Genomic DNA, 22,702 nt, shown 5'->3' on the forward strand with positions numbered 1-22,702 from the left:
GGCTAATCTATCCCATTTTACTCTACGTCTGTTATTTGCCAGGGCTAGCTCTTTTTGAAAGGTCGGCCTCTGTTCCCTCCTGATCACGTGGGCGGGGAGGTTATATTCGAGCTCCAAAGCATTTTGGTCACTCTCCATCCTTGGGGATACCCGGAAGTCCTCAATGAGTGGCCACGTTGTTAGGGGAACAAGAATATAATCCACTCTTGATTCCCTGCCAGCTCTATTATATGTGTGTTTCGGAGGAATATCAGATTTTATCCGACCATTGCAGGCCCGAACTCCGAACTTTAATGTAAATGTTGTAATTTGGACAGCCAATGGTGTCCAGGCTCGAGGGCCAGGTGCCTCAATGGGAGGTATAGACCACAAAACATCCTCTTCGTCAGTCAGGGCATCGGTCGGACCGTAGAGTGGCTCAAAGTGGCAATTTAAGTCACCACCAATCAAAAAAGGGATGCCATCCGGGATTTCTCTCAAGACATCCGTGAGTTCCTCTATAGTGCGGGATTCATGTCCGTTATTTACTGGGTGGGAATAAACATTTATCAAAAGGAGTTTATTTAGGTTAGACCATTCCAATAACACAACAAGGATGTCCTCCTTGGTGAATGGGTCCATAATTGCACTACACCCTAGGTCTAAAGCCACCCAAGTTGCGAGGCCACCGGAAGGACGTCCCTTGCCACCCCATTTTGCCCTAGTGGAAAATGTGGCATAACCTGTATAAGTTAATTCATCGCGTGCCCAGGTTTCTTGGAACATACATATGTCTTTACTTTTGACATATGCGTTCCAATCTGGGCAGTCCAGCTTATTAATTATGCCCGCCACATTCCATGATAGTAGTTGTAATGGAGGGGATATGGTACTATCATTATATCCAATTAGGGGTTGAGTTCTGTTAGGGGAGTTCTGCTGGAGTGGGTTGGCGTGTAAATTAGAGGCTTGGGAAATCACCGGCCTCCCATAGGGAGAAATATCAGGAACTGGGCAGGTGGGTTCATCCGATGTTGTTACAGCCTTCAAGAAATTAACTTCCTCAGTTGGAGAGTGGCTGTACACATCCATTTGCCTACCATTCCTGCACTGTCAATCTACCAAATCTAAGTTAGTATATCTATTCTCGGTCGGGAAAAAGTCAAGAAGGGGTGTCCCAATCGGGTATGGAGGCATAGATTCCCTATGACCCCACCTACAACCTCTTCTCAATACTGGTTCCCAACCTCCCATTACCCGATCTTGTAGTGGTGGTGGATAGGAGAAAGATAGTGGTAGAACTTGAATAGAAGTTCCTCTGTCACGGTGTGGCCAGTTAAGTATGTGGGTGACTGTCCTGGGGTCTCTAAAATTAACCAAGATACAATCTCCATCAATAGATTTCCTTGTACCTCCCAGCCACGAAGCTCTTCTAACCATCAAGATCTCACTCTTTGCACCTAAAGGGAGCGGTCTATTAGTGGAAAGCCAGTTAATCACTTTGTTTTTAAGGGCTTCCACTGGTTCTTGTGTAGAGTGTTTAAGCTCGGGTGTGCCTGCTAATATAATTATGTAAGGACTGGCTTCTGGTGGTAAGTTAATTGACCTCTGGTTGGGGTCGTTTTCTTTGCTATGACTCTTTATTGGAGGTGTGGTGAGCTTCTCTCTCACACTACTGTTTGGTATCCGGCCAACAGCCTGTAGGTCGGGTTGTGTGGGAATGAGTGGGGGCTTTAAGGTGTTGGTAGGAAGGGATAAATCTTTGGTTGCGGGGTGTGTTTTATTTCCCTCATGGCACCTCCCTGTAACCAGTGGTCTATTATCTTTTGAGCAAGTAACTGGAGAATGACACAATTTCTTTTCAATGGTCTGGAGTACAGTTTCGATCTTTCCTAGCCGTACTTCCAGAGGTTTGAGCATTATCCTCATCAAGTTACGTATGTCAGAGATGGTAATGTCCTCCTCACCAGGGGCTGGACAGGAATCAGGGGATTTCTCAATTAGGGCATTAGATGGAATATGACCTTTATTTTTAGGTGTAGTTTTCCTTTTATATTTTGTACATTTCTTCCCCCCCTCTGTTACGATGGAGTTATTCATCAATTTCGGATTTTTCCCACGTGAGCTCTGGGCATTCTTATTTTTAGGGACGGCTCCTTCTCTCTCCCCCAACTTAACCGGTGTATTCCTTTGGGCCTCAGTGATATTTCCCTCCCCGGCATATGACGTGATGTCAGAAGCAGTTGTAGGATGCGTCGGCTTTGGTAAGGGTAATGACGTTATACTGAGGTCAGCCGAAGACAAAGTATTACAGGCTGTGTCAGAAGCAATGGCACTGCATGTGCCGGGTATATCAACCATGTCATCAAGACCCCTGTCCCCGGCTACTAGTAAGTTACTTTCAGGTCTTTGCACAGGGGTGGTTACAGAAGCTAGGGGACCCAGAGACGATCTCCTTACCCACTCAATTTCTTGGGAGATGCGTAGTTCGAGCGTTGTAATATCCTCGATAAGTAATGTTCCTGCTTTGGCAAAGTAGCTGTCCAGGGTGCTTTGGGGCTTCCCGGAAGCCAACATAGTCTTACTTCTAGTCTCCCTAGAGGTCATATTTCGAGTGCAGTAATTAGCAGCTAAAGAAAAATCTAGTAAAGGGAGTAGATATAGAGTGGCCCAGGTCCGCTCTCGTCCGTTCTCAAACGGCCTCAAACGGCCCGCTCTTTGCCCGGTCTTCGCCCCGAGCTACGTCCCGCGCGCGTTCCGCTAGCGTGTTCAGGCGGGGTCGAACAGAAGAACAGGAAGGCAAGAGGGGGCGGGGTCGGGAAGAGGAACCAGGTGAGTCTAATCAGCTGAGCGCTGAGCACCGTGGTCCTCGCAGTCCCGCAGCAGAGTAGTGGAGCAGCCTTCCCCCTTCAAACAGCAGAGCGTCCAGGCAGGTCCTGAGGCAGTGAGAGGCACAATGGGATTGAGCACCAACCAAGTTTTTAAGCAATCAGACCCAGCGAGCGGCTCCCGCGAAGCGGGGGCCGCGAGGCGTGGCGTGGATGGTGGAGGCAGGAACGGGAAGAGGAACCAGGTGAGTCTAATCAGCTGAGCGCTGAGCACCGTGGTCCTCGCAGTCCCGCAGCAGAGTAGTGGAGCAGCCTTCCCCCTTCAAACAGCAGAGCGTCCAGGCAGGTCCTGAGGCAGTGAGAGGCAGTATTTGTTAACATTTCTGTCTGTTTTGAGACATTTTAATTTTTTTCTCATCTAATTGGTATTTATGTGTATTTTGTGATGTTTGAAAACTGTTGCAGCTAGCATATATCCACATTTTATAATGACAAATGTGCACTTATAATTGGTTGCCTGTAGGGTTTTAGCAGCTGTATATAAAATAAATACACTCCTGTAAACATAAGCATTGTAATGCAAATACTAGGCACATGAACAGTATTTTAAGTAAATCTGGCTCCTTTCTTATCACCCTGTACTTTATATCTGTATAGATATTACCTTGGCAGTCACTCAAAAGAAGACCTGTTTTTTGTATTATTCCATTTTTTGTAAACTATTGTTTTCATTACTCGTCCCCACAAGGTTTCACAGCTTAATCCTAAAATCTCATCTCATGACTTAGTAGGTGGCATGCAGTACATTCACAGCCCCTGGGGAAAAGGAAAGAAAAATAACCCAGTTTCTGCATTATTACTATTGTTAGCCGTCACGGGGGTCCCTGGAGTTGAGAAGCACATTTTTTTCCATCTGTATTTCTTTGAAAGAAACCAGTAAAAACTGGGAGGCCTACTTGTGACTCAACATCTTCGAGCAATTTTATACGTTTGCAAGTATTAATTATATTATCATGGTATTTTGTGAACTATGTGTAATCAGCTTCACAATAGGTGGATTTCAATTAGCTGTCACTTCATTGTTTTGTCTGGATCATGCTGAAAAAACATAATCTGTCTTTTGTTTCTTTTCTACGCAGAGCGAGACAGATTTGAACATAAACGTGTTTCTACCTCTCTCTCTACCTCTCTCTCTCTACCTCTCTCTCTCTACCTCTCTCTCTCTCTCTCTACACCTCTCTCGCTCTCTCTACACCTCTCTCGCTCTCTCTACACCTCTCTCGCTCTCTCTACACCTCTCTCGCTCTCTCTCTCTCTACCTCTCTCTACCTCTCTCTCTACCTCTCTACCTCTCTCTCTCTACTTCTCTACCTCTCTCTCTCTTTCTCTCTCTACCTCTCTCTCTCTCTCTCTCTCTCTTTACCTCTCTATCTATCTCTACCTCTCTCTATCTCTACATCTCTATCTCTCTACCTCTTTCTACCTCCCTCTCTACCTCTCTACCCCTCTATACCTCTTTCTCTCTCTCTACCCCTCTCTCTCTACGTCTCTCTCTCTCTCGCTACCTCTCTACTTCTCTCTCTCTCTCTCTCCCTCTCTCTCTCCCTCTCTCTCTCTCTACCCCCTTTGGGACCTTATGAGTGTTTAGCCATGCAACAGTTGATGTTGTTGCACCAAGGATATTGTGCTGCATAACTAAATACTTATAAGGTCCCAAAGGCAAGACCTATTGGCTATGCCAATGCTTGTAATACTTAGATGTCTCCCCCTAAGGTAACCCTAAAGACTCATAGGGCAGGATGCACTGTATTTAAAAAGTACTTAACTTTTATATGTCTTGGCAGTGAAAACTCATAAAGTCGTTTTTCTAAGCCTATCACTCTCATTGACTAACATTTTGTTACCTTATTAAGTTTAATAAGTGCTAACTTTGGATTGGGAGCAGATATAGATATGCCATTAGACTCAAATGAAGTGTAATTTAAAATCCCCTTGAATGGTAAAGTCCGATTTTAAGTCAAAATTCTTCAAATGTCACTCTAGAAAGTTGGCATTTTCTTGTCATTTATTTGTCCTTCCTGCCAGTGACTTGGGTCAGATGACTGTTAATAGCCCTGCTGTTGGGCTTTGTGTATTTCTTCCAGACACAAAGGGGGAGGGGCTTAGGTGTGACCAGAAGGGGCCATCCTGACAGGATGACTGGGAAGGGGCTTTACCCAGCTTTGCCTCCTGCACACAATATGGAACCTGCCACAAGACCTGCCCTGCATTTTGCTACCCCCAGACAGTTTGTGGCCTTGACGGGTGAGGGAAAGAATCTATTTTCCAGAACTGGATGTGAGGGTAGAACAGGGAGTCCTCCCACATAAAAGCTGGCACCAGGTATACATATTGGCCCGCCAGAGCCACTCTTCAGAACACTCCTGGACCTGTGGAAGTTACAGAAGGACTGCCCTGCTGCCAGTGGACGGTCCTGCTGCTTGAAGGACTATCTTGCTGTCTGAGAAGGGAGACTGGACATGCTAGCCTTCATCCAAGGCTAACCAGAGTGACTCCAAGAGTCAGTAGGGTGACCTGTCTGAGTTACGGGGACCCCACAAGCTTCAGAGGCCTCCCTCTAACTGCTCAGCCAACCTACTGCCACTGGACCTGAATTTGGACCTACTTGAGCACTGCTGGCCTCTGCTGGAGTGAGTGCTGGAGTCACCGAGAGGTGCCTCCCAAAGGCATAGATCCTTAACTTTAGGAGGAGTAAATTCTGATACCAGCTGTGGCTTCTTGTGACCGGGAACAGACCCGTCCTTGCCAAGACGTGGCCTCCTGTGACGACCGACCAATGTGAACCTTCTGTGACACCTGCTCTTCACTCCGCTAGTGACAACCACCAGTGCAAGACCTGCACTTTGCATTGAAGCAAAGACAGCCCGTCACAACCGCCAGCGCAAAGCTACAGTAGATACCGTCCGTTTCGGGATTTTTCTTTTGTTGTGTGTCATATTATTACTGTTTGTGTGCTGCATAAAAACTTTACACATTACCTCTAAGTTAAACCTCACTGCTTTTTGTGCCAAGCTAACCAGGGTTAAGCACAGGTTAATGCAGTCACTTATTGTTTTTCTCCCAGCAAGGGATTGTAACTGTTGCTTGAGCAGGGCTCACACCCCAGTCAACCAACAACCCAATTTCTCACATTGGTCTTTAGCAGTGTGGACCAGGATTTGTGTTCCATGCTGTGCCATACAGTGGATTGTGTTACACAAGAATCCAAGTTAAATAAGTTGGCACCAGAGTTGTTTATTTAAAGATTTTCCTTGATTGGCCAGATTTGTTTATTTTTCCAAATTTGATTCCTGCCTCACATTGTTTGTGCTTTTGACTCTTGCCTGCCAAGATCGAGTTGGATATCTCTGCCATTGAGAGCTTCAAAATGGCTGAGCTGAAGAAGTTGTGCAGGGAGAGGGGACTGAAACTCCCTAAGAATTATCCAAAGTTTCAGTATCAGTCCGCTGAATGCAAGCTACAATACCAGAGGATGAGGAGGAGGATGATAATGCATTGGATGGTGATGATGAGGAGGAGGAGGAGTAAATGGCGCCTGAGTAGGACTGCTTTGCAAGTCCTTTGCAACAGCTCCAAGGCTGGAGATAGGGGAGTTTTGTTTTCCCTGCCCCCAGAACCAGAGGAAAGAGGGAAACTGATAACTGATAGGGGAGTTTCTTTTTCCTTGGCCTCAGAACCAGAGGAAAGTGGGAAACCCACAGGCTTGATGTCCCCTACTGGGCCCAGCAAAGGAAGTAATGTGTGTTCCCCACCCCTGCCCCTAAGGACCTGGGGACAGGAGAGCTGAGGGGAGTACCAGTTGCAACTGGACCATCAGGAACTAGCTGCAAAATCAGCACGGGCGGAGGCAGGGAGAGCCCAAAGCTCTGAAGGGAAAACAACTAGCTCTGGAGGAAAAAAACTTTTGTGGGCTCATGAACTGATTCTCAAGGAGCTGGACCTGAAGCTGAAACAAGCCTTGAAATCCAGCAGAAATGGTGGCAGTGTTACCCCAGTGTCCACTGGAGAAGTGAGGGTTCACATACCAGCAGACCTAGTGCCTAGTTATGTGGTGAGAGATAACGTAACCAGATGGTTTTCTGCTTAAGAGGTAGCCTTGAGGATACACAAGGTTCCAGCGGAATACTGAGGCAAGGGGGTAGCCTATGGAAACACGTGCCCATAGTGGGGAGGAGCACACTTCTCACAATTGAGGTGGGTGACCAGAGAAAGTATGCCCCCATAAAATCCGTACTTGTTGCTAAGTGATCCCTGTGAGGTACCGTCAGAGGTTCAGGGACAGTCACAAACTCCCAAGCCAGTCCTGGGTGGATTTTGTGGACTACTTTTCCAAGGCCCTGAATGTTTGGGTGAAGGGTTGCGAGGTTAACAATTTTAAAGGGCTGTTCAATCTAATTGCAAAAGAGCACATGTTCAGTCATTGTTTACCAGAGTTACGCGAACACCTGGTTGACTGCAAGTGTTCTGACCCCAGGGAGCTTGCAAGGGAGGCAGACCTCTGGGTGAGTACCAGAGTGTCTGAGAAGGTACTTCAGAGAGATCGTAAGGAGGGTGATTCAGAGTCCCATCAACAGTGTGACAGAGGAGGTAGACAATGACCCAGACAGGTCTCAGTCTAGTGTCGGGGGGAACTGTTTCCATGCCCCTCTTAAGAATAGGGAGGGGTATCTGGTAGGTGGAGACCTAGGGCGCCCCATTCCCAACCCTGATGCTTTGATTGTTCCCAGTTGGGGCACAGGCAGGTGGACCTGGTCTCTACCAAGAACCCACCCACTGCTGGGAGCTCCACGGGAGAGACCCATGGTCTTAGGGGGAGGTAGTCCCTAGTGGCAGGTAGTAGAACATGTAATAGTCTCCCTTAATTGGGAGATAGATTCAGATAGTAGACTGGTGATCCCTGAGGGTGGGGTCCTCATCTCCATCAGGTCAAGGTGAATTGGGTCCTTTGGTTGATTTCAGAGAACTGATCCAAGGGGTAGAATGGACCACATCACTTTGTTGGCCATGGTGCTACTGTCTGCCTACTGGGAGGCACCTGTGAGCAAATTAAGGTTAGGTGCTGCACAGATGGGTTCCACAGGAGAGGAGAAGGGTTCCCCATAGGTCAATCCAGTGGTTCGGGAGAGTGTAGATGGAGGGATCCAGCTGAATTCAGATGGATGTAGAACTGACCTGTGCCTCTGCAGTTGAGGGCCAGTGTCTATGTCCTGTCACCTAAACAGATAAGCCCATTAAGGTATTGATTAGTCTCACCTGACTTTAGGCTGGAGGGGGAACACATTGAACCTGGCCCTCTCTGCAGGGTCATCCCAAAACATTTTTTCTTTTAACCCGCTACTTTTTGCTGAATTTGTTTTATTTGGCCTTAGGACAAATAAGTGCTAAAGTGCTTGTGCTCTCTCCTCAAAACATGGTTAAATTGGCCTATACCCAATTGGTCTATTTCATTTACCTGTAAATCCCTTGTGGATTTTAGAGTGGTATACCATATACCCAGGACCTATAAATTAAATGGTACTAGTGGGCCTGCAGCACCTATTGTGCCGCCCACTTAGGTAGTTCTTTAAAGCTTGTCCCAGGCCTGCCACACCAGCCTAAATGCAGCTTTAATCTGCCACATTGATGTGGCATTTAAACCTCCATGCCAAGTGTTAAATTTCCCTTTTATTAAATGTAAGTCACCCCTAAGGTAGGCCCTAGGTTGCCCATAGGGCACGGTGCTGTGTAATTAAAAGGGTGGACATGTACTTCTAGGGTTTACAGGTTTTACTAGTGTGAGGCTTTCCCCTCCCATAGGATAACATTGGGGAATCCTTATTACATTTAATAATCTGTAATTGTCATTTGGGAGCAGGTAGGTTTAACATGTCTGGTGTCTATGAAATTGTAATGATAAACCCTCTTTAATGGTAAAGTTGTATTTACCATTACAGAGGGTTTTTCCCGCCCTTACATTTTCCTGTCCTTACATTTAGACTTTGCGAATTTCTCCCAGACAGTCACACAATAGAGGGATTACGTGTGCCTCAAAGGAGTATCTACTGTCAGGATGGGGGGGGTGGTAGGCGGAGTTGAGCCCAGCTCCACTTGCAACTGAATAGGGTGTGTTCTGCCTCCATACAAAAGGACCCAATGACTCCACTTTGTTACTGCAGCCAGCTTGGAGCCAGGACAGGGGAAGCAGGAATTTCCATGCACTTAAAAGCCACTGTCTATAAGCATTTACCACCTTCTAGAACCAGAGTATAAAAAGGGGACCTCAGATAACTACTCAGCAGTACACTTCTGGACCTTTGGATACTCTGCCAGGGTGGACTGCTGTGCTGCTGGGAGGGCTGCCACTCTACAGAACTGCTGCACTGAAGGACTGCTGCGCTGCTAGATTGGTGCCCTGTTGCCCTGCTGTTCTCCTCCCTTCTGCCTGGTTACCAGGACTGGATTGTCATCTGCCCCTGGGCCTCTAGAGTGACTCACACTGGCTAGTTGGCTGGCCTCATGTTGAGAGCCAAAAGAATGCAAAAGGGTTCCCCCATCTTGAACCCGCACCTGGACCCAGCCTGAGTGAGTCCTGACCCTCCAAGTGGTTCTGTTCCTGTCTTGGACGCTTAGAAGTGGTGCAGAATTTGTCTAGATGGGGCCAAAATCAAAAACTGTGGACTTAAATTAATTTTGGCCCAGAAGTGCTTTGAGAACCAAGAGGAGACTGGGAACATCATGCTTGCCTATCAGACCGAGGTGCGTTGCCTGTTGGACTGACTTTGCGGCTTCTCCCACTACATTCTTCTATGCAGCAGCAAATTCTTTTCAGCGGTCCATCGCTAAAGCAGTATCGACCTTGGCTAAAGCCTTCTGCCTCATCCTGCTGGAGATATTCGACTTCCATTTCAGAGACTAAGTCTGAACATAGAAATTTTCACTATTGCTTCGAGCCACGGCTATCGTACAATGACGCTCCCTCCTTGGACACCCTGCAGCATTGCCCCCCTCAACTTTATCTTCTTGGACACTTTTTCTTAGAATTATTCTAGGTCCGAAGGTAAGCACTGACCTGGTCTGATCCACTTTGTGTATTCGAACCGTGCTCCATTGATGATGGCCATATTTTTTTACTTTGAACTGGTCTCGCACTACTAGATGTCTGCGGTTGGTGCTTTGATCTGTTATGCACTAGTTTACACTGAAAACTTTAAGAATTCATAACTTCTGTTCTACTGATTGGAATTTTTTCATGTTGGTGCCAAATAAATTATTAAAATCTACTCTATTTTTGTAAATTGGTATGGGATTTTTCTTGTGTTGTGTTTTCACGTTATTAATGTATGTGTGCTGCATAAATACTTTATACATTTTTTTTAAATTAATTTGTTTATTGGCATTTTTAGTATTACAACACAAACAGTTACAGTACATGTGGGTATTACAGTTACAGTACAAGGATACGGTGATACAGTACATGAAAAGAAGGATGTGAGAGTACATTATATCCGGCATCGGCATGAGAGATATACAGAATTCCGCAACAGGTGTACTAGAGAGCCACCTTGCTAAGTTGGGGTCCAGTGGCCTCTGTTTGACAGCTAGTCTGCCCGTTCCCAGCATTATCATTAGAGTCCCTTGCCATCGCTTTCAGCAGGTAGGAGGTGAGGGGTTCCCAGATGTCACGGGGCCTCGAGCGGGTAGGGAGTTACTCAGCATATACAGTGTTTTGCTCCTGACAATAAGTGAGGTCAGCTAACCAGTCCTTTGAATTTGGGCACCCTGCCCCTAACCCATCTACATGCATATTTACGCTTGGCTAGGAGGAGGCCCAACGCCAGGAAGCGCTTGATGCAGCCCTTGTGCCCGGGGAGGTATCCCAGTAGGCCTATTTTGGGTGTAAGTTCAAACTGCCCCCCAATCATGTCCCCTAATGCCGCTGCCACCCCAGTCCAGAAGTGCGTCACTGGTCTGCATTCCCATGCGATTTGTAGAAACCCGCCCCTTTCCTCCCGCATCGGTCGCATTTGTCACTATTGCACATTTGAAGTTTGTGCATTTTCACAGGAGTATAGTACATACGGTGGAGAAATTTAAAATGTATGATCCTGAATCTGCTGGTTGCTGTGATGCGCAACAGTATGCCCAGGCTTTGTCTGTAATTGTCGTGCTTTCAGGGTACTATGCAGCCCTGCCCCGATGGTTGGCCTGTAGATGCGTGATACGGCGTGTGATGCCCCAGCCTGTAGCGTTCAGTGCAGTGGGAGTAGTGTGGGGGGTTCCTCTGGAAACGCAGGTGTGGCGGCTATGACGTCCTGTTGCAAGCAAATGTAGAGGAAGCTGTCCATGGTAGTGGGGGGAGTGTCGCCGAAGAACGCCGCTGCGCTTTTGAATTGCCCTGCATGGTGCATGTCCCCCCAGGTATTGACCCCAAACTTGAGGAACATACGCTCGCAGATGCCTTCTTGTGTGTCTGGCGGGTTGGGCTGATCTTAGAGGGGAAGTAACGGGGAATAGAGCATGGCTATGGCGCGCCACACACTATTGGTGCATGCTACTGTGGACCGTGGTCCCCCAGCTGCTTTATCATCTGCGTCTAGAAGTCCTGTGAGTGGAACGGACGCCAGAAGCCCTTGTTTAACTGCCAGGTGAGTCATGATGGGTGGGAGCTCGAGCCAATACGCGGCGTAGTGTGCCTGAGCGCTGAGATAGTAAAGTTCAGGATCGGGTGCTTCGAATCCGCCCTGAACGAAAGGCAGCGTAGGGGTACTCCATTTGATCCGAGGCTGTTTCCCACCTCATGCCAGGCGAATAAGCTGACTCTTAAGTCTAGTAAAAAAATGAGGGCCAGGAGAGAAGGGGATGTTTGTGAACAAATATAGAAACTTGAGCATAATGACCATTCTCATTAAGGCCACTTCGCCAGCAAGGGAAAGTGGAAGAGCTATCCATCTGGTGATCAAGTTTTCTACCTTATCAAGAACCACTCCATAGTTCGCCCTCAGTAGTTCATCTTTGTCTTTGGTGACGGTAATGCCCAGGTAACGGACCTCATCATCACACCACTGCAGCGGTAGTCCATTGGGAACGGGGCGGTACACCTGGTGAGCGGTAAAACTTGAGACTTGCCCCAATGTATTGTGATGCCCGAGAAGACCCCGAATTGTATTATTTCGCGGATCATGGTATTTAACCCATCTACAGGATCACGCACATAGAGCGTGATGTCGTCCGCATAAAGCGAAATTAGGACGGGCCAAGTGGGGTAGTCTGACGCATATTGTTTATGGTGCTGTCAAAAAATAAATACTTTATACACTGCCTCTAAGTTAAGCCTACCTGCTTTTTATGCCAAGCAACACAGGGTTAAGCACAGGTTAATTTTTGACTTTTTGTGGTTCTACTTGTAAGGGATTGTATGTATTGTATTGTATTGTATTGTATAAGCTCTTCTATAGCGCTGTCTGCCACCCTGCGGGTATGTGTTGCTTGACCAGGTCTCACACTCCAGTCAACCAACATCCCAATTTCTCACACGTTCCTTAAAGATTTCAGCATCCACTATAGAGATACCAAAGACAAGTTTTATTAAACCCTTTCAGCATTCCTGTCTGAGAATTACTTGAACCAACACTCACATCAAAGGGTCTATGCTGGATCCGATTGTCTCAGTTAAAGATCTCGTCTCCCCCACTGACTCAGTTACAGTTGACTGGTAAGATAACATCTAGATCCACTTAGAACTCCTTCTTCAAATCTAAAATATGCGTCCAACCCATTTTTTTCGGCAACGGTCCACCTCCTCTACCTGATATCTGGTGGCCGGCAGAGATGGGACAAGCCCCCTCGCCCAGCCACTCGGCTAAAAATCTGGGAGTGCGGTGGGATGACAGGCTGTCCTTTGCATCACACATCCAGCAAATAGTTGGTTGCTGCCTGTGTAAGCTGAGGAATCTTCGTAAGATTCTGCGACTCTTACCTGTAAGCTGCCGAAAAACAGTTATCCACGCCACAGTGACATCAAGGCTGGACTACGCCAACGGCCTGTATCTGGGCTTACCAAAATACCTTATACAGCGACTACAACTGGTCCAAAATGCGGCTGCGAGACTACTAATGCGGATCCCTTTTAAGCCCTCAGTCTCTCCGCATCTTCTCTCCCTTCATTGGCTACCAGTAGCAAACAGAATAAAATTCAAGGCACTTACATTGGCCTTCAGATCACTGTATGGCACCTGTCCAAACTATCTGAAAGCCCGATTGCCTAGATACACCCAAGCTCGCTCCCTCCGTTCCAACAACCGTGTTCAGATTGCAGTCCCTAGAGCAAAAAGAGCACGGCTGGGAGGACGCACTTTCTTGGCCAATGTGGCAACGATCTGGAACACCCTGCCCCCTGCTCTTCAACAGGCCCCCTCCGAGGCATGCTTCAAGCGCATGCTGAAAACCTGGCTCTTCGCTCAACCACGCTAGTTGACTACACCTTTAGCCCTCTTGGTCAAAATTATCTTGTTCTTGCAGCGCCAGGACACCTCCGTGTGAGGTAGCTGTTCGCGCTTTACAAAATTCCGTATTATTATTATTATTATTAACCTAAATGTCCCAAAATCTGGACTAGGCATATCAAGAACAGAAAGAGTGATGCCCTGGAAACAAATCAAATCAAATTGTATTGATATAGACCAAAACAGAGATCTACAATATGATGATACAATATATGCAAGAAATATTGTTATTCATCAATTATACATTTCTATAACAAGGGTAAAAGGGTCTAACACATTTTTGAATGCTCTATGTTATACAAATCCATCTAGGGGAACTCTTGTTGGCTTATTCTGAGCCATAATACCACAATATAAAATTGCAATATATACAGAAAAATGTGTTTTTCATAGTTTGAGCACCTCTAAAACAACGGAAGAAACGTTTAAAAAAATGTAAAAACTTTATAACATACAAATTCATCTGGGGGAGGTCTTATTAACTCGATCAGATCCACAGCATTAAAGATATTCTATTTAGTGCAAGTAGGTTTTAAAAAATGGGTGTGTGCATCAACCAAACATTTATTGGGGCAAACTAATAGTACGTGTACAAAATCTTGAATACCTCCACTACAAAAATCACAGAGGCCAGATTTGTCAAATGTGCCGCCCCAGGTTTTTTAAAAATCTTTTAGTGGTAATGTCCTCAATCTTAACATCAAAATGCCGCATGGAAACATGTCTACCAACCGGAATTTCCTACCCTTCATGTAACCAAGATGTAAATACAGCAACTGCAAACTTCAACAACTGAGTAACTACGATCATGGATGAAATTGCCCCTTTCAAACCGAGAAGATTCAATAAGAGAGAAGAACATGCTTATGATATACGAAGGCTCTTAATGAAGAAAGGAAACACTTCAGACTGCACAAATGGTTGTGGCAGCAAAAACCCTGCAGGGATTATCAAGAATTCATTCATGGCTCTTGTCAATGCTACAAAAATCTAGTCTTTGAACAAAAAGCCCAGTCCATAAGATCCCAGATGAAATTGGCAAAAAATAGACCGAGAAAGCTTTTTGAAATGATTACTGTTGTATCCAAGCCCAGTAATACTAGTGAACTCGTAGAACCAGGAAAGAAATGTTAAGAATTTTCACACTTCTTCAATTCTAAAATAAAAAACATTGAAGCCAAACACAAACACTAGCTCCACAATGGCAATAAAATCCTCAGGAACCTGGTTTTACCTCAGGGATATCTCCCGAACTGTACTTAGAAACACCATGTCTAAGATCAACCCCTCTGAACCCTTCTCAGATTTTCTACTGGATAATCTAGCAAGAGAAATGCATAGTGCCCTAATATCTCACTAGGTGAACATTATAAACCTCTCCCTACAGAAAGACATTTCCCAAGACTGTTTAAAATAGGGCAAGTCTCTTCTCTGTTAAAAAAAAATCAGGTGACCCAGAGGACCTCATCAATTGCTATACAATATTGAGACTTCCATTTTTTTTAATTTTTTAATTTAAACTTCTTTTTATTAAAACAATAGTCAGCATTCATAAACATGATCACAAACTATCTTTGAATTACCTTCCCGTTCAATGGGATACACATACTACAATGCAAAGTCATATTATTGAATTGACAGTCCCTTTGGAGGCCCCCCATCCAACTCTCTCGGTTCCTGCGCCTCCCTGCCAAACTAGTGGAAACCCCCCTCCCAACACTTCTGATATAATACGGACCACCTTCCGCCAGTATTTCTGTATAATGGGGCAGTCCCATAGGATCTGGAAAAACGTTCCCTTCAGTGTACACCCCCTCTGATACTCCTCAGTGGAGATGCGTCCTAGTTTAAACATAAGTGTACTGGTGCAGTAGGACCTATGCAGGATCCGCAGCTGGACCAATCTAAAACGTGCAGAGACTTCCATTCTTGACAAAATCCTGGGGTGCTGACTCGACTCATAAATGAAACAATTTATAAAGGGCTACAATCTGCTGGCTGAATTTCATTCAGGCTTTGAAGAATGTCAGAGTACTGAGACAGCCCTAACTACAAAACATTGATGATGCGTTTAGAATCATGGACAAAGGATGCTCATGCTTGCTTATCCTTCTTGACCTCTGCGCCTTTCAATAAGGCAAATCATTATCTTCTCATTTACAGCTTGAAAGACTACATGGAGCTGGAAGGGACAGTCATAGAGTGGTTTAGGCCATACCTGGTGGACTGCTCACAGCTGATTTATAATAGAACATGCATTCTCAAACCCTGAGAAAGTCTCCCAAGAAATCCCCCTGGGCTCCGTCCTTGCTTCCGTGTGGTTTAACATTTACCTGAAACCACTGAGTGATCTCCTCAAGAACCCTTGTAAATGCTGTCATCAATTTACAGATGACACCCAGCTTTAGTTAAGGGTTGCTTCATAGGCAGACATTGCCCGACTGGGTACAACTATTGACTAAATACATTCCTAGATGACCACTCACCATCTCAAGTTAAACCCACACAACACTGAATTTCTTCTTCTCTCACCTAACACATCTCTGACACAAATTGAGGAATGGTTAACCTCGACTAAACCTCCTAAGCTTCTCAGCTACACTCTGTGAAAATGCAGAAATATTTGTTTTCACTCTGGATGTAAAAGCAAACTTCCTTACCCACATCAAAGATTGGATTATGGGAAGACCATCTTTGCTGAAATCTCCAACTCCTGCATGACTACATTGAAAGCCTTAGTACATGCCGCTACTTTCTAGCCATGGAAGCTAACATTTATGACTACATCATCCCGATTTTGTCTTCCCTAAACTGGCTGCAGACTGAAGGGAGATCCATGTTTAACATTGTCTGCTTAGTCCACAGAATCTTCCACTCTGATCAGTCACATTACCTGGCCAATAAACTGGGGCAGTTCGCACCTGCTGAGAAGTACAAGCGGTGTACTGCTCGAAATACCTGCCTTCAAGAAAAAACGAACCTTATACCAGTCCTTTTCTTGATGTGCTCCTAAAATGAGGAATTTGATTTGTCTGGAAAAACTCAAAGCCTTTCCTCCTCAACAAGTCCCTACCTAACCACTCAATAATTGATGGGTTGGGGGTGGGCGGTTTCATGCCTGCAAACTAGCCTCTTCATGCGCTAAACTGGAGCCACAGGCTTGGAAAACTCCAAATAAAGCTGCAGGCTAATGGTGCTAGTTATTCCCGTGCCCCAGGAAATAGTAGGTCTGTCTTCCTCCATCTCATTAGATCTACCTCATTATTTGTTTGTACATAGTTAGTTTTGTTTAATGCTGTTGTCATTGCATATAGGATATTGCGAAATACTCAGCCCATTGGAGTGATACTGCTTGTGATTCCATACTCTTATACTTGATGCTAATGCTTTAGCTAAGAATGGACTTAATGTTTCTTATGTTGCTTGGTTGTTATGTTATGTAAAGCACTTTGATGCTCTCTGGCCTAGTTTGGGGTACAGAAAAAAAACTTAATAAATAAATAGTGATGTCTGCTCGAATTTTAGAAGTGTCTCTTGGGTCTAATGCCCAGAAGTTTCTTTGGTCCTGGTTCTCTCTCAAGACATACAGCAAAAGACAGGTATACTTATTCCAGAATTTTCACCCCTTTTATATATATATATATCATCCATTTTTGTTGTATGTACTCTGACTTCAGTGATCAAAAAGCTGGATGTGTTCTGATTGGTGCTTAACAGAAGAAAGTAACCTAGCTCTTTCTCTTTTTATGCAGGCAGGCATGTCTGTTCAGGTTGACTCATTCTTCTCTGAATTCACAAGTCCTCGTATGTCCAGGCCCCACTCAGCCATGATGGAAGCAGTGAAGTGCATACGGGCAGAGGGACTGCAGACTGCAGTTTTGAGCAACAACTTTTACCTGTACAATGGAGAAAGCTTCTTACCTTTGGACCAAGGTCAGTTTGATGTGGTAAGTTCGAACACATGTTTTTGATAGCCAAGTTTATTGATTTTGCAGTCACATCAAGGTACAACATGACCACTGTCTAGCATTATGACGCAGTAAGTACAATACAAAATGACAATCAATTGATCCCCACATCCAGTCCGTAGTAGGCCTACCACCTGCCTCATATTTACTGGGACAGCCCCAAGCTCATACATGGGCTGTTCCTAATGGACATACCAATCCACATCCCTCCTCTAATCCACCATCGATGGGGGGGAGTCTGGGATCTCCATTTACAGGCAATATCACGTTAGGCCACCAGTGTTGCCAGCCCAATAAGAGTGTGTTCCATCCTCTGGCCACCCACATCTGCCAACAACCCCAGCAGAACAACCTTGGGGGTGAGGTCAAGCCGGCGGCCCAGAGTTCCCTTCCGATCGCCACCCAGAAAGGAACCAACCTTGGGCAGGACCATACCACGTGGAAGAAGTCCGCTTCCCATAATGGACAACGGACACAATAGGCTTGGGAGATCCTGCCGGCACAGTGGAGCCGCTAAGGAGTCATGTGTGCAATGTGCAGGTAGTTATGCTGGACCAACCAGAGGCGCACAGGGATAGCCACGTCCATGGGGGCCAATCTAGACTTGCACCACTCTCCATCCTCAAACTCACCCAACCAGGCCTCCATGGCCCAGGGAAGCGGTCTACAGCATTAAATTTAGCCTCAGGGGGGCTTAATTCTGGAGTCTGGGGGAATATTGACCAATAGAGCGTGCTGCTGCTGGTACAAATGTAATTTGGTGTGAGAGACCTGATATTGTTCCTGCAGCCCATGTAACATCTGCATGCCACTGCACGTCCAGACAACTCCAAGTTGAGGGATGCCTGTTCTAACCCACCATGCAAATCCCTCCAGACCAGCGGTGTGGTGTTCCCTGCCACAGCAGTACTACCTGATTTCCGTCTTGGAGGGTACGGGGAGTCGGGCCCCGCAAAGCATGCCCATCCAGGCCCAGCAAGGCCAGTTCCACCCGGGATGTCGGGTCATCCCACCCTCCCATTGAACCAGTCAACGACTGTGACCAGCTGTGAGGCCAGGTGATAACCATAGAGATACGTCATACCCATCCCTCTGTTGTAAGGGGAGAAGTTCGAACACATTAATAAGATAGAAGGTATGTTTCATTCTGATGGCTACTTCTACCTGCAGATTCCTCACCTGTTAAATATCCTCAGGTGCTGGATTAGATCCAGAAACTTTATGTTGGAGGTGTCAAAACTACAACATGGTAACATCACTCAGTTCTCATTTTTTTGTGTCACATGTAATGATTTCTCAAAGATTTTTTTCAATAATGTTTCAACCAGTGCAGTGGTTAGAGAATATAATCTCCCAAGAAGTCAGGGTTTAAGCCAGGTTGCAACTAAAATGCCTGGGTTCGAGGCACCATTTGAGGTTGTGTGAGTAGTGCGGTCTCATGCACCCCAAGGCCACAAAGGAGCACAAATCCAAACTTTTTATGGCCCCCACCAGAGATGATTTTCAGGCTTAGCATCGTTAACACTACACTAAGTCTCCTTTCCCCACTTCACCTCCAGCTGAGTCATCCTTGTGGAGTTAGTTGATATCCATCTGCCCAGGGGACCGTCACCAATTCCAGAGACCTTGCTGATCCTCTCATGGTGATGCTATTCCTGGCACTGACACAAGATTATCGGGAGTTTTTGGCACTAAGGGGTAGGCCAGCCCTTATCCTCCATGCTATGATCGAGATGTTCCAACATGCTACGGTCCCCAGTGGTGGTACTTCGCCCTCATGGGTCCTTTCCGGGGCTGTGTTTCCGCTGTTGGGTTCCCCCCAGTTAAGGCATTACCCATGTTCCAGAAAAAAAATGTCAGGTGCCAACTGGAGCTATACCGGTGCTGAGACCTTTTCTGGTAGATCCTTTACCAGTGCCGATGCCAACACTAGTGCCTTTCACAGTGTGGCCTGCACCAAAATCTTCAGAGATCCTCTTGATGTCTAGGGAAAAGTTTCAGAGGTTTGTAGAGGAGGAAACATTTAAGGGGGGGGGCAGAGGAGCATGTCCTTACACCGCTTTATTGGCAAAGGATGCAGAAATTGTTTACCACTGGCCTCTATCTTGAACAGGTGCTGTTTGTGGTACAACATGCTACTGATAGCAGTTAATCAGCTAATTTGCTACCACTCCCTCCTTCTGATTCTGTGTATTATTTAGCTCTACAGAACACTAGCATGACACTTTGCCTGATATAGACATTGACCTCCATTCTGGGCCAGTACCCTACGGAAGTGACCTTTTTTTTATTTCATCCTTAGGAAGATCGCTGATAAATTGGAGCTACCTCTGCTACCTGTGGAATCCTGGTAAAATTAATGGAATCTATGAAATACACATATCGAAAGCCCATATTGACTTCTGCAGTAAATTGCACGGTAGCAAGAAGCTATAAACTGACACCAGGTGGCCCACCATTCTGGTCAGTGTACCCTTACCCTGAAAGTCTAGGGGTGCAGGTATCATCCCTGCAGCTTTCCTTGTACACTTCTTACATGGAGTCAAATACATTTGAAGCAATGAGAAAAATATATTTTTAGCCGGCATGTTAGCTGTTCGTTCTCTCATTCTGTTTGTCTCCTGGTAAGTTATACCCAAGCTGTGTGGGACAAGGCGTCTATGGTGGTCCCAATCTTGGACCACCTTAAGGAACTTTTTTTTAGGTGGTCTATGATAGACAGCATGTGTCTAGATATGTCTTAAGGGCTGAACTTGATATCCCAGACTTAGTGGCTAAGGCCATGGACTAATCAGTAGCCTTGTGTAGACATGCTTGGCATTAGTCATCAGGCTTTTCTGGAGATGTCCAAGCAGCCTTGATGGTTATGTCCTTCAATGGAGCCCTTGTCTTCAGGGACAAGGCTGATGTTGCTCTAGAAAGGATCAAAGCAGGGAAACCATTGGACCTGACATCATTGATGTGTTTTTCCTCCAACTTTATGCCTTTCATCCTTCTGTTTCTGCTGACTTCATTTTTGCAGGTTTTATGACTAAAAAGTGCTAAAGTGCTTATACTCTCTCCTATAAAAACTGTAAAATTGGCTTACATCCAAGTGGCACATTTAATTTACCTGTAAGTCCCTAGTAAAGTGGTACTACGTATATCCAGAGCCTGTAAATTAAATGCCAATAGTGGGTCTTCAGCACTAACTATGCCACCCACTTAGGTAGTCTTTTAAACATGTCTCAGCGCTACCATTGTAGTCTGTGTGTGCAGTTTTAAACTGCCATTTTAACCTAGCCAAATAGACATTTTACCAGGCATTAATGTGCCACTCCTAGGCTATGCCCCCAAGCAGCCCAGAGGGCAGGGTGCAGTATATTTAAATGTTGGACATATACATTTAAGTCTTACATGTCCTGGTAGTGAAACACTCTTAAATTCGTTTTTCACTACTGCAAGGCCTACCTCTCCTGTAGGGTAACTTTAGGGTACCTTATTACATTCAATAAGTGCTACCTTTCAATTTGGAGCATGTAAGAATATTGAGTTTAGTGTCTAGAGAATTGTAATTTAAAACCTGTTTTCATGGTAAAGGCAGCTTTTGAGTCACAATTCTGAAAAATGCCACTTTTAGAAAGTTAAAACAAAGGGGATTATGGATGGAGTGTTGAACATTGCAAGCACTCACCCCCAGTCAACTGATCTGGGTTTAATCCATCATCATTCTTTAGCTCACTCCGCCACCCCAGTTCAGACATGGCCATATGCAAATCAGTCTGACCCTGTGCCTCATGAGAACAGTCCAGCCCGAACTGCCAAGCCATGTCTTCCCTCTTCCTGGGACCGGTTTCTGGCTAATCAGCCGTCATCAGTCAGGCTAGCTTCAATCCAGTGGCAAAGTGAGCAAGGGACCCACGTCTGAGCATATCTTGTCAACTTAGGGCGAACAAAGCAAAACCAAAGGGGATGATGGACGGAGTGTTGAACATTGCAAGCACTCACCCCCAGTCAACCGGTCCTAGGATGCTTGTTTCCGGTCCAGGGAGGACTTGGCTTGGCAGTTCAGGCTGGACTGTTCCCATGAGGCACAGGGTCAAGACTGATTTGCATATGGCCAGGTCTAAACTGGGGTGGCATGGTGAGCAAAAGAACGATGGATTTAACCCAGATCTCTTGACTGGGGGTGAATGTTTTGATTTGTTCTGCATTCCGTCCATCAATTGTGTGTCTTTCACTTTTAGAAAGTTGGCATTTTCTTGCACTAACCATTTGTGCCTGTATCCTAGGTCACATGACTAGGTGTATGCGGCAGTTCCTTGTGTAATTCTCCCAGACCGTGAGACAAAGTAGGAAGGTGTTAGCAGGATGGACCATCTCTGACTTGATATGGGGAATGAGCTGTCACCTACCACAAGTGCCCAATAAAAAGCCTCTGCTTGATCACATTAACAAAGGGTTTGACTCTAGTCTTTTGTGCCCCAAGAAAAGCTAGGCCAGGGTTGGGAGGCAGGAAATTCCAAGCACCTCTGGGGATGGGAACCTCCAGAACCATCTTCTTCAAAGCTGGCACCAGGTGAAATATTTGACCCTCAGACCCAACTCCTCAGAAAACCTCTGGACCTGTGGAAGACTCAGAAGGACTGTTGTGCTGCTCTGCTGTAAGAAGAACTGCTACTCCTCTGCCCTGCTACTCTTCTGCCCTGCTGCCTGAGTGAAAAGCGGTGGACCTGTATCTTGAACCCAGGACCATCGAGTGATTCCAAGGACTAGTTGCCTGGCCTCCTGATCAGAGCCTCTGGGACAGAAAAGGCGTCACCCACCTTGAACCCAGCATTGCTGTCAGTCCTACCTCACAAGTGGCGCCACCCCAGTCCGGGATCCTTGGAAGTAGGACTTTAGGTGTGCTGCCATCCGGTCTGTGGTCCATTGGGCTGAACTGGCACAGCGCGACTCCTCTCCTCACAGCTCTGTATTGCAACCACTGCTGCACAATGCATCCCCCACACAGCACATCACACCACAGCCCGCAGGTCCTCTGACCCACTGCTCTGCGGTGCATAACTTCGCATCTCAAGTCCCCGTTCAACGGCATAGTCTAGGTTGACGCAAGACTTCTCATAGCAGCTCCTGCGCTATGCACCCTCGATGCAGGAATTTGCATCAAAAGCCCTCTGTCAATAGCATCTTCAATGACGACACAAGATCTCACATTGTAGCCCGCAGCTTCTTCTGAATCTCCGCTGTGCAACGCATCCTGGACACAGGACCATGCAGCGCTGCGCAACCAGGACTTAAGCTATTTTGTTCAGTGGGCCTAACTTGGTGCTTGTATCCGGCCCGTGCTCCCTCACAGTCTGTCCAAAACATGTGACTTTGTCACAGTGTGGCGCGACCAAATAAC

The 22,702-nt window shown here is 46.1% G+C and overlaps 1 protein-coding gene across 8 annotated transcripts in view; it reads left to right on the plus strand.

Annotated features, from left to right (window-relative positions):
* The window catches only part of ACAD10 (acyl-CoA dehydrogenase family member 10), a 482,886-nt gene that overhangs the window by 157,648 nt on the left and 302,536 nt on the right, over positions 1–22,702 (plus strand). For all 8 annotated transcript variants that reach the window (XM_085633523.1, XM_085633522.1, XM_085633520.1 and 5 more), the window contains one exon: positions 17,101–17,295. In XM_085633523.1, the coding sequence (XP_085489649.1) occupies positions 17,101–17,295 (195 nt within the window). The remainder of the gene's footprint in view (positions 1–17,100; positions 17,296–22,702) is intronic.

The sequence above is a fragment of the Triturus cristatus genome, chromosome 11 (assembly GCF_964204655.1).
Source record: "Triturus cristatus chromosome 11, aTriCri1.1, whole genome shotgun sequence".
Taxonomy (NCBI): Eukaryota; Metazoa; Chordata; class Amphibia; order Caudata; family Salamandridae; genus Triturus; species Triturus cristatus.